The following is a 13,167-nucleotide window of genomic DNA, read 5'->3' as shown; positions in this document are numbered from 1 at the left end:
ACCATAATAATCATAGACTTGTATATATAACATAGCTTCAAAATATGTTCAAGGACACCTGGGTGGCTTAGTGGTTGAGTGTCTGCCTTTGGCTCAGGGTGTGATCTCAGGGTCCCAGGATTGAGCCTGGCATCAGGCTCCCTATGGGGAGCCTGCTTCTCTCTCTGCCTGTGTCTCTGCATCTCTCTCTGTATCTCTCATGAATAAATTTAAAATATATATATATATATATATATACATGTTCAAATGGTTAGCTTCCTTCAGGTATATAATCCTGTACCCAAGTAGAGAATATTTTTTTAAAGTCCCAGATAAAATATAATGTACATTATTGTAGTTTCACAGCCATTTGTAGCATTATTCAATCTTTTATTTTTATTTATTTTTTAAAGATTTTATTTATTTATTCATGAGAGAGAGAGAGAGAGTTAGAGACACAGGCAGAGGGAGAAGCAGGCTCCATGTAGGGAGCTTGATGTGGGACTCCATCCCAGGTCTCCAGGATCACATCCTGGGCTGAAGGCAGTGTCAAACCGCTGAGCCACCCAGGCTACCCTTATTCAGTCTTTTAAAACCTGCTGTATCAGTAGTTATGTCCACTTTAAAAAAAAACATATTTTATCTATCTATCTATCTATCTATCTATCTATCTATCTATCTATCTATGAGAGAGAGATACAGAAAGGACACAAGTTGGAGGAGGAGCAGAAGGAGAGGGAGAGAAAGAATCCTGAGCAGACTCTGCACTGAGCATGGACCCTAATGGGCTTGATCTCATGACCCTGAGATCATGTCCATGCCAAAATCAAGAGTTGGATGCTCAACTGACTGAGCCACCCACGTATCCCATTATGTCTGCTTTTAAATTCCAGACATTTGTTCCTTTCCTCTTTTTTTCTTAAGTAATCCTGCTAAAGATTTTTTTCCTTCAACAAATCAACTTTTGGTTTTGTTAAACTTGTCTCTTGAATCTTTGTTTCTGTTTCATTAATTAATTTTTTTCCTCTATTATTTTTAGTTTTTTAAGGCTAAAATTGCCCTTTTTCTGTATCTCACAAGTTTTTAATTTTTTTATTTTTTTAAGATTTATTTATTTATTCATAGAGAGAGAGAGAGAGGGAGAGACACAGGCAGAGGGAGAAGCAGTCTCCATGCGGGGAGCCCGACGTGGTACTCGATCCCGGGTCTCCAGGATCACACCCTGGGCCACAGGTGGTGCTGAACTGCTGTGCCACAAGGGCTGCCCTCACAAGTTTTTAAAAAAAAACTTTATTGGGGTATATTTTATATATCATAAAACTCATTCAGTTGTACAAGTTAGTAATTTTTAGTTACTTTGGAGTGTTGCAACCATCTCTGTAAGTCAATTTCAGAACCTTTCATCCCTTCAGTAATAGGATCCCTCACACCTGCTTGCTGTAATTCCAATTTTCACTCCTAGTCCTTTTCTGGACATTACTTTTTTCACTTCATATAACAGTTTTGAGGTTCATTCATCCATCAACTTGTGTTTATAGTTCCTTTTTATTGCTTAATCCATTATATAGATGTCCACAGACTTTAATATATAGTATTTTCATTATAATCTGGTTTAAATTGTTTTAAACTTTTCATTATATCTTCTGTCATCTATGGCCATGAGTGATTTTTAAATTATGTTTCTGAAATTGCCAAATTAAGGAGGTACTGAAATTAATCTTTTTGTCACTGATTTCTTAATTTAATTTCATTATAGTCAGAAAATGTATCCTTGCTATACTGATTCTCTGAATTATTGGGACACTCTCTATGGACTAAGAAGTAGACAAATTTTCTAAATATTCCATGTGCTTGAGAAGAATATGTGTTCTCTAACTGTTGAAAGCAGAAGCCTATATGTCTATTACATCAAGCTAATTATTTGTGCTGCTTTTAAATCTTTTATATCTTTATTAATTTTTAATTTACTTGATGTATCAATAATTGAGAAATGTGTTTTGAAATCTCTGCTATTGAAGTGGATTTTCATTCTTCCTGTAGTTTTTCAATTTATATACTCTGAGGATTTTGGAGTGATGGTTGCATATAAGTTTGGACTTTTTTAGAAAACATTTTATTTATTTATTTTAGAAGGGGAGCATAAATGGGGGAGGGAGAGAAGGAGAGGGAGAGAACCTCAAGCAGATTCCTTTCCAAGCACAGAACCTGAGGCAGGCCCCAATCTTATGACCTTGAGACTGTGACCTGAGCTGAAAGAGATTTGGACACTCAACTGACTGAGCCACCCAGGTGCCCCAGTTTAGAATTCTTATATCTGTTTAGCAAATTAATCTGTCATCAATATAATGACCCCTCCTGTCCCTATTATTAATTCCTATCTTATAGTTTCCTCTGTATGATATTAGCTTAGCTTAAATCGTTTTGTTTTTGTTAGTATTTGCTTTACATACCTTTTTCTGCACTTTTACTTTCAACTTTTCCATGTTCTTATATCCCTCAGGACCCTGATCGTGTTGCTGCAGAGCACGCAACATTTAGGTTATGTCTCTTATAAATAAGATTAAGATGGATTTTTTTTAAAGACCCCATATGTAAGTTTGTCTTTCTTTTACTTGATGAGTTTAGTCCATTTACATTGACTGTCATGATTTATATTTGGACCTGTACTTTCTGTTTTCTCTTTGTTTTGTTCTTCTACCCCATTCTTTTGTCCCCTGTTTTGCCTTATTTTGGATTGATTAAGGTTTTTTCATTTGTTTTTAAAGATTTCTTAGTCCTTTTCTTTCCCTATGTACTAGCTTCGAAGTTATATGTTTTATTTCTGGTTTTGGTGGTTTCACTTGAATTTTATCCTAAATACTTTATTTCATTTTTTAAAAAAGGTTTTATTTATTTATTCATGATAGACAGAGAGAGAGAGGCAGAGACATAGGCAGAGGAAGAAGCAGGCTCCACGCCGGGAGCCGACCTGGGACTCGATCCCGGGACTCCAGGATCGCGCCCTGGGCCGAAGGCAGGCACCAAACCACTGAGCCACCCAGGGATCCCCTTATTTCATTTTTAAAAGTTTTTTATTTATTTATGATAGTCACACAGAGAGAGAGAGAGAGAGAGGCAGAGACAGGCAGAGGGAGAAGCAGGCTCCATGCACCGGGAGCCCGACATGGGATTCGATCCCGGGTCTCCAGGATCGCGCCCTGGACCAAAGGCAGGCACCAAACCGCTGCGCCACCCAGGGATCCCCCAATTTCTCATTTTTGAAAGGCAGTTTGCTCAGTAACAACTTTAGGTTGGTTGGTATTTTCTTTCACCACTTTGTAAATATTGTTCTATTGTTTTCTATTTTCCCTGGGTGTTGAAAAATCTTGTTAGTCTAATTATTGTTCCTTTATAGTGAATTTGGTTTTTATTTCTGGCTGCTTTTAGGATATGCTGTTTGTTTTTGGTATTCCCTGCTGTCTCAGTACAATGTGTCTAAATGTGAAAGGTTTTTTGTTTTTTCATCTTTCATAATATAAGTTGTATTTCCTGTACCTGTGTCTTTTACCAGTTCTGGAAGATACTCAATCATTATTTCCTTTTTTGTTTATGTGATATTTATGCATACTTTCACCATTATCTTTTACAATATTGCTTCACCTCCATTTTCTCTATTTTCTTCTGTGGAACTCCATTAAGCTTATGTTGGACCTTTTCATTCATCTTCCATATATTTTATCTTCTCTTTCATATTTTCCATCTCCCTTCCTTCTGTGCAGCATTCTATGTAGGTTCTTCAGACCTATTTTTCACTAATTTTCTCTTCTTACATTAAACCTACTGTTTAATCTATATGAATTTCCCACCTCCCCAACAACCATGTTTTGTATTTCTAAGAGTCCTATTTGTTTTTTTTTTTTTTACAAATCTATGCCTCATTGGTTTTTATAATCCTTAAATCTTTAGTTCTTTCTCACCTTTTGACTCATATCTTTATCTAAAAATATACATATTTGAAGAGGTGACTTTGTTATTTATTGGTTTCTCTCAATTTTCTTGTGTAACTCATCAGCTTGTTTGTTTAGTGATTTCTTTTTTTTTTTAATTATTATTATTATTATTATTTTGTTTGTTTGTTTAGTGATTTCTGATTATAAGCTAATATTTGTTTGCTCTTTAACTGTGGGGCTTAAAAGACTTTTCTCTAGATAAGTTGATATTACTTCTTTCTAGAGCCAGGGAACATTCTGCCTCATGACTACTATGACTTCCGTTCCTGGGCCTTTGCTTAACATGAGAATCCTGGGGTCATCTTAGTTTCTTTGTGTTTGCTGAGGGCTTTGTCTCCAGAGAGCAGTGTAGGTATGGCATCTGCCCTTCTTTGCTTTGTTGCACACATCTCGTTTCCGCTCACGTCATTTGTTCCTAACAAGTCTGTCAATGCATTAAAAGTTTGTTTTAGGGATTCCAAGTGGCTCAGTGGTTTGGAGCCTTCCTTCAGCCCAGGGCATGATCCTGGAGACCCGGGATCAAGTCCCACATCGGGCTCCCTGCATGGTGCCTGCTTCTCCCTCTGCCTGTGTCTCTGCCTCTCTCTCTCTCTCTCTCTCTCTCTCTCTGTCTCTCATGAATAAATAAATAAAATCTTTAAAAAAAGTTTGTTTTATAGTTTCAGCAAGTATTTTTTTAAGATTTTATTTATTTATTCATGAGAGACACACAGAGAGAGAGAGAGAGAGAGAGAGAGGCAGAGACACAGGCAGAGGGAGAAGCAGGCTCCATGCAGGGAGCCCGACGTGGGACTTCATCCTGGGTCTCCAGGATCATGCCCTAGGCTTTAGGCGGTGCTAAACCGCTGAGCCACCGGGGTTGCCCAAGTATTTTTTTTTTGTAAGACAGGGTGCTTCTGAGTATATAGTCTCTTATATTTCCAGGTAGCATTCATTGGTCATAATAATAGGAACATTTTTAAAATATTCTGTGTTCCTGAGACCAAGAAAATACCATCACTACTTACTTGTAGGAGAGGAAACTGGGATAATGTTTCTGAAAAATACATACATCCTAGAATTCAATTCAATAATTTTACTTTTAGAACTATCTTGTGTAAGTAATTTGGAATGCCTTCAAGCATTTATTTCCTGAGATATTTATTGAAGTGGTATTTTATATAATGAAATAAACTATGCCATTTGAGCCAGCCTTTCCTTTTGATATACCTATGTAGATCCCAATCTCATACACATCTGTAGCATTAAAATGAAATAAAACCAGGGACACCTGGGTGGCTCAGTTGGTTAGGTGTCCAACCCTTGATTTTGGCTTAGGTTGTGTTCTCAGAGTCATGGGATTGAGCCCTGAGTCAGGCTTCATGCGTAGTGGAGTCTGCTTCTCTCCTTCTCCCTCTGCCCCTCCTCACATGCTGTCCTCACTCTCTTTCAAAGAAATAATAAATCTTAAAAAAAAAAAAAAAAAGGAAATAAAACCAAACCCCACATAAATCATACCAAAAGCAATGTGGAGTAAAGCAGATCATTATTAAAGATTTCTGGGGAAGAGAGGGGAAGGAAGTTACCCTGTGTCTTAAACAGCAACACTTCCTTAAAGATCTTTAATACCTCTATATTTCACAAACTCATTCTAGAGCTTGCCAAAATTTCCATGGTGTTACTGTCACCCATTCCTTTCCTGCCCTCCAACCCTGATTCTCCTCTTCACTTCCTTCTGGCCAGAGAGAATCTCTTCCCATTTCTACATTTTTCCAAAGTTCAGCTGAAGTCTTTAGTGATAGAGTCTGTTTTTTCTTTTTTATCTTTTGTAGTTTTTCACCATCTTTATACTATTTGAACTTAGAACCTAATTTATCTTTTGCCTCCTTATCTTAAAGCTAAATAACACTGAGTTCCTTATACCTTTCTTTAGATTATTATAGTTGATTTAACTTTTCCATTTTCTTTTGTAGTATCCCAAATTGAGCATCAATTTTAAGAAGAGTGTAGTAGGGATATTACTGCCTTGTCTTTAGACATATTACACCCGTTCATCTCACTGTATGGCAACACTGTTCATGTTGTATGTAGGAAACATACATTTCATTATGTTTTTTTAAAAATGTCCTTGATAATAGTTGAAGATGTGAAAATCTTGGGCTTTTTTTTTTTCCTTTGGTTATTAAATTTTTTTCCTGGTCTGTGTATTTATGCTGAGGTACAGGTGAATTATGTGGGAAAATGGCTCCCACATTAATAATAGGGCATAATTTGTCTCAGTATACACCCCAAACTTGGACATATTTTTTTTAAAAAAACAACCTTTTGGGTACCTATGTGGCTCAGTTGGTTAAGCGTCTGCCTTCGGCTTAGGTCATGATCCCCAGGGTTCTGAGATCAAGTCCCAATGCTTGGCAGGGAGTCTGCTTCTCCCTGTACTCCTCCTCCCTGCTTGTGCTCACTCTTTCTGTCTCTCATAAACATTCTCTCTCATGCTCATTCCCTCAAATAAATAAAATCTTAAAAAAAGAACAAGCGAAAAACAAAAATAACATTTTGCCTGGGGAGCTTTGGGAAGTATGCTGTCTTTAAAAAGCATATATGTTGGATTTTTCACTTCATATGAAATCACTGTTATTCTCACTTTTTGTTCTGTTTACAGCTATGCACATAAATATCTGATGCGCCAGAGACATGGAGATCAGAAAAAAATATAAAATGAACTTCCAGAGAATACAGAATTAGACACAGGTCCACCAGGAAAGGATAGGCTTTTGAATGTGAAAACCTTTATTTAATTGAGGTATAAATGACATGCTAATTTCAGATTTAGAACATAATGACTTGATAGTTGCATTATAGTGTGAAAATATCACCACGATAAGTCTAGTTCACATCCATCACCATATATAGTTAGAACATTTTTTTCTCTTGATAAGAATTTTTTAAGATTTACTCATTCAGCAACATTCCAGTATATAATATAATATTATTAACTAGTCACCGGGCTACACATTACATACCTATTATTTATTTTATAACCAGAAGTGTGTACCTTTTGAACCCCTTTACCTATTTTGCACCCCCACCACCTCTGGCAACCACCAAGTCTGGTCTATCTGTGAGCTGGGTTTTTATGTCTTTTTGTTCTTTAAACCCAACATAGAAGCAAGATAATACAGTATTTGTCTTTCTCTGTCTCACATGGCATAATGTCTGTAAGGTCCATCCATGTTATTGAAAATGAAAAACAGCAAGATTTCATTTTTTTGATGGCTGATTAGTATTCCAGTGTGTGTGTGTGTGTGTGTGTGTGTGTGTGTGTATTGCATTTTCCTTATCCATTGATGGACACTTCAGTTGTTTCTGAATCTTGGTTATTATAAATAATACAATGAACGTGGGGTTACATCTTTGAGGTAGTGGTTTTGGGTTTCTTTGTTGTTTTGTTTTGTTTTGTTTTGTTTTGTTTTGTTTTGTTTCAGATAAAATACCCAGAAGTGGCATTGCTGGATCATTTGGTGGTTCTATTTTTAATCTGGGGGGGGGGACCTCCATACTGTTTTCCATAGCAGTTGTACCAATTTACATGGAATGTGAAAACTTTTAACTTTCAAGGGGATATAGATGTTAACAAAGGCCCTGAATATCTGTGGGTATTATAAAGTTATTTGTGTGTGTATACATACATATATATATATAAATTATGTATATTGTATCTTTCTCAACTTTATTTTTTATTTTTTTTTAAATTTTTATTTATTAAAAAAAAATAAATAAATTTTTATTTATTTGTGATAGTCACACAGAGAGAGAGAGAGAGAGAGGGGCAGAGACACAGGCAGAGGGAGAAGCAGGCTCCATGCACCAGGAGCCCGACATGGGATTCAATCCTGGGTCTCCAGGATCACGCCCTGGGCCAAAGGCAGGCGCTAAACCACTGCGCCACCCAGGGATCCCCTTTCTCAACTTTAGATGGGGTTACTCCTGATAAACCCATCCTAAGTTGAAAATAATAAGTTGAACATCTGAAACTAATATAAACTATATAACACTGTATGTAAGCTATACTGGAATTAAAATAAAATTTTTAAATCAAAAAATAAAAAATATATATTCCTTCTATACCAAAAAAAAGTAACTATCATAATTTGAAATTCATTTGATATATCTAACATACTGAACATCAGAACTTATCTTGGCCTACCTTAAATGTGCTCAGAACACTTACATTAGTCTGCAGGTGGGCAAATGATCTAACACAAAGCCTATTTTATAATTAAGTATTAAATATCTCATGTAATCTATTGAATACTGCACTGAAACTGAAAACAGAATGGTTTTATGGGTACAGAAGGTTGCTTATCTATGATCACATGGCTGAGAAGGAGCTGTGGCTTGTTGCTGCTGCCCTGCATCACAGAAGAATATTGTATTGCATATCACTAGCCCAGGAAAAAATCTACATCAAAATTTGAGGTACAGTTTCTGCTGAATGTGTATCTCTTTTGCATCATTATAAAGTAAAAATTTGTAAGTCAAACCAGTGTAGGGGACCTCTGTGTAAGTAAGGGACCATCTATGCACACAAATATACATGTTTACACACACAAATGTGATTTTTATATATGGTTCTTTAAATTTTTTACATCTCGCCTTTATGTGTATTATTAACAGATTTGGCCAATTGAACACTTAGGCTGAATTATTATAAAATGTAACAGTAAATAAGCATACTAAATTTCTCCTTGTTCAGTTTATCCTTTATGTGCTTGTGTTTCAGCAGCCGAAGATCACAAAGAAAAACATTTTCAAATAAGAGAGTTTGGAGCACCTCAGTTTTCTAACTCTGAAAATGGTAAGAAATTATAATTTCATCAAATATACAGATAATTTGTTATTTAAAATTCTTTAGTTTTAATTTAATAATTATTTCCTTAACAAAACCTGTATAGGTCTCTACACAGGGATGCAGCCCTGTACTTCTATTTTGTAGCACATCACAATGGAAATGAAGTCATTATTTGTTTTGTATGTGCAGACCTTTGTCCAAACATTTCTGTATAACTGTGAGGACTGGTAGGACAGACTGGTGTCTGTCTCACTGTGTGCTGTACTTTCACTCTCCAGCAGTTGTAGACCATCAGTAAATGCTACCTTGAATATCTTTCCCAATCAATTATCATTTGTCTGACTTTTCATGTAGTTGTTTCTTGCTATGTAAATTTAAAAAATAATTTTATGTAGCCAAATTTATGAATCTTTTCTTTTATTGGACCTTTTTTTTGCCTTATGAAGAACCCAGATTAGAAGAGTTCATTTATACTGTCTTCTAGCATTTGTGTACTTTTATTTTTTACATTAGATCCCCAATTCACTTGGAGTTTATTTAGCCATATGGTATTAGCAGTGGATTAAATGTTATCATTTCACAAGTGGCTGTGCTTTTATATCATTTTTTTAAAATGCTACCTTTGCCACAGCAATTTGAGATAGCTTCCAAACATATATAAGGTTTCTATATGTACTTGGGTCTCTTTCTGGATTTTCTTTATATTTCATTGATGTTTGCATGCACCAGTTCCACATGGTTTTAATTATAGAAACTTTCTTTTGTGTTTTATATCTGGTAGGGCTAGTATCCTTTTCTTCTCAATATTTTCTTAGCTATTCTTGCACGCTTATTTTTTAATATAAACTTTCTATAATATTGTCTAGCTCTATAGAAAGGCTCATTGTTCCTCTTATTTTTTTAATATAAATTTTTAATATAAACTTTCTATAATATTGTCTAGCTCTATAGAAAGGCTCATTGTTCCTCTTATTTTTTTTTTTAAAGATTTTATTAGAGAGAGGGTGAACATAAGCAGGGGGAGGGGCAGAGAGAGAAACAGGTTCCCGGCTGAGCAGATCATGATCTGCTACATGATCCCCTGGGATCATGACCCAAGCTGAAGACATATGCTTACATGATTGAGCCACCCAGGTGCCCCTCGTTGTTCTTCTTATTGTGATAACATTAAATGAGAAAACCGACAGTTTGATGGTGCTGAGACATCCTAACTAGAAACAAGGGACATTTTTCTTTTTGTTAAAATTTCCTTGTGTATCTTTTTTTTTTTTTTTAAGATTTTATTTATTTATTCATGAGAGACACACAGAGAGAGAGAGAGAGAGAGAGAGAGGCAGAGACACAGGCAGAGGGAGAAGCAGGCTCCATGCAGGGAGCCCGACGTGGGACTTCATCCTGGGTCTCCAGGATCATGCCCTAGGCTTTAGGCGGTGCTAAACCGCTGAGCCACCGGGGTTGCCCAAGTATTTTTTTTTTGTAAGACAGGGTGCTTCTGAGTATATAGTCTCTTATATTTCCAGGTAGCATTCATTGGTCATAATAATAGGAACATTTTTAAAATATTCTGTGTTCCTGAGACCAAGAAAATACCATCACTACTTACTTGTAGGAGAGGAAACTGGGATAATGTTTCTGAAAAATACATACATCCTAGAATTCAATTCAATAATTTTACTTTTAGAACTATCTTGTGTAAGTAATTTGGAATGCCTTCAAGCATTTATTTCCTGAGATATTTATTGAAGTGGTATTTTATATAATGAAATAAACTATGCCATTTGAGCCAGCCTTTCCTTTTGATATACCTATGTAGATCCCAATCTCATACACATCTGTAGCATTAAAATGAAATAAAACCAGGGACACCTGGGTGGCTCAGTTGGTTAGGTGTCCAACCCTTGATTTTGGCTTAGGTTGTGTTCTCAGAGTCATGGGATTGAGCCCTGAGTCAGGCTTCATGCGTAGTGGAGTCTGCTTCTCTCCTTCTCCCTCTGCCCCTCCTCACATGCTGTCCTCACTCTCTTTCAAAGAAATAATAAATCTTAAAAAAAAAAAAAAAAGGAAATAAAACCAAACCCCACATAAATCATACCAAAAGCAATGTGGAGTAAAGCAGATCATTATTAAAGATTTCTGGGGAAGAGAGGGGAAGGAAGTTACCCTGTGTCTTAAACAGCAACACTTCCTTAAAGATCTTTAATACCTCTATATTTCACAAACTCATTCTAGAGCTTGCCAAAATTTCCATGGTGTTACTGTCACCCATTCCTTTCCTGCCCTCCAACCCTGATTCTCCTCTTCACTTCCTTCTGGCCAGAGAGAATCTCTTCCCATTTCTACATTTTTCCAAAGTTCAGCTGAAGTCTTTAGTGATAGAGTCTGTTTTTTCTTTTTTATCTTTTGTAGTTTTTCACCATCTTTATACTATTTGAACTTAGAACCTAATTTATCTTTTGCCTCCTTATCTTAAAGCTAAATAACACTGAGTTCCTTATACCTTTCTTTAGATTATTATAGTTGATTTAACTTTTCCATTTTCTTTTGTAGTATCCCAAATTGAGCATCAATTTTAAGAAGAGTGTAGTAGGGATATTACTGCCTTGTCTTTAGACATATTACACCCGTTCATCTCACTGTATGGCAACACTGTTCATGTTGTATGTAGGAAACATACATTTCATTATGTTTTTTTAAAAATGTCCTTGATAATAGTTGAAGATGTGAAAATCTTGGGCTTTTTTTTTTTCCTTTGGTTATTAAATTTTTTTCCTGGTCTGTGTATTTATGCTGAGGTACAGGTGAATTATGTGGGAAAATGGCTCCCACATTAATAATAGGGCATAATTTGTCTCAGTATACACCCCAAACTTGGACATATTTTTTTTAAAAAAACAACCTTTTGGGTACCTATGTGGCTCAGTTGGTTAAGCGTCTGCCTTCGGCTTAGGTCATGATCCCCAGGGTTCTGAGATCAAGTCCCAATGCTTGGCAGGGAGTCTGCTTCTCCCTGTACTCCTCCTCCCTGCTTGTGCTCACTCTTTCTGTCTCTCATAAACATTCTCTCTCATGCTCATTCCCTCAAATAAATAAAATCTTAAAAAAAGAACAAGCGAAAAACAAAAATAACATTTTGCCTGGGGAGCTTTGGGAAGTATGCTGTCTTTAAAAAGCATATATGTTGGATTTTTCACTTCATATGAAATCACTGTTATTCTCACTTTTTGTTCTGTTTACAGCTATGCACATAAATATCTGATGCGCCAGAGACATGGAGATCAGAAAAAAATATAAAATGAACTTCCAGAGAATACAGAATTAGACACAGGTCCACCAGGAAAGGATAGGCTTTTGAATGTGAAAACCTTTATTTAATTGAGGTATAAATGACATGCTAATTTCAGATTTAGAACATAATGACTTGATAGTTGCATTATAGTGTGAAAATATCACCACGATAAGTCTAGTTCACATCCATCACCATATATAGTTAGAACATTTTTTTCTCTTGATAAGAATTTTTTAAGATTTACTCATTCAGCAACATTCCAGTATATAATATAATATTATTAACTAGTCACCGGGCTACACATTACATACCTATTATTTATTTTATAACCAGAAGTGTGTACCTTTTGAACCCCTTTACCTATTTTGCACCCCCACCACCTCTGGCAACCACCAAGTCTGGTCTATCTGTGAGCTGGGTTTTTATGTCTTTTTGTTCTTTAAACCCAACATAGAAGCAAGATAATACAGTATTTGTCTTTCTCTGTCTCACATGGCATAATGTCTGTAAGGTCCATCCATGTTATTGAAAATGAAAAACAGCAAGATTTCATTTTTTTGATGGCTGATTAGTATTCCAGTGTGTGTGTGTGTGTGTGTGTGTGTGTGTGTGTATTGCATTTTCCTTATCCATTGATGGACACTTCAGTTGTTTCTGAATCTTGGTTATTATAAATAATACAATGAACGTGGGGTTACATCTTTGAGGTAGTGGTTTTGGGTTTCTTTGTTGTTTTGTTTTGTTTTGTTTTGTTTTGTTTTGTTTTGTTTCAGATAAAATACCCAGAAGTGGCATTGCTGGATCATTTGGTGGTTCTATTTTTAATCTGGGGGGGGGGACCTCCATACTGTTTTCCATAGCAGTTGTACCAATTTACATGGAATGTGAAAACTTTTAACTTTCAAGGGGATATAGATGTTAACAAAGGCCCTGAATATCTGTGGGTATTATAAAGTTATTTGTGTGTGTATACATACATATATATATATAAATTATGTATATTGTATCTTTCTCAACTTTATTTTTTATTTTTTTTTAAATTTTTATTTATTAAAAAAAAATAAATAAATTTTTATTTATTT

The 13,167-nt window shown here is 35.6% G+C and overlaps 1 protein-coding gene across 4 annotated transcripts in view; it reads left to right on the top strand.

Annotated features, from left to right (window-relative positions):
- ICA1L (islet cell autoantigen 1 like) overlaps window positions 1–13,167 on the top strand; it is an 82,883-nt gene that overhangs the window by 45,073 nt on the left and 24,643 nt on the right. For 2 of the 4 annotated variants that reach the window (XM_041737239.1, XM_041737236.1), the window contains one exon: window positions 8,731–8,805. The exons of the other annotated variants lie outside the window; for them this stretch is intronic. In XM_041737239.1, the coding sequence (XP_041593173.1) occupies window positions 8,731–8,805 (75 nt within the window). The remainder of the gene's footprint in view (window positions 1–8,730; window positions 8,806–13,167) is intronic. 4 annotated transcript variants of the gene reach the window in all.

Source organism: Vulpes lagopus, chromosome 22 (genome assembly GCF_018345385.1).
Source record: "Vulpes lagopus strain Blue_001 chromosome 22, ASM1834538v1, whole genome shotgun sequence".
Classification (NCBI taxonomy): domain Eukaryota; kingdom Metazoa; phylum Chordata; class Mammalia; order Carnivora; family Canidae; genus Vulpes; species Vulpes lagopus.
This window is presented reverse-complemented; position numbering and strand designations above follow the sequence as displayed.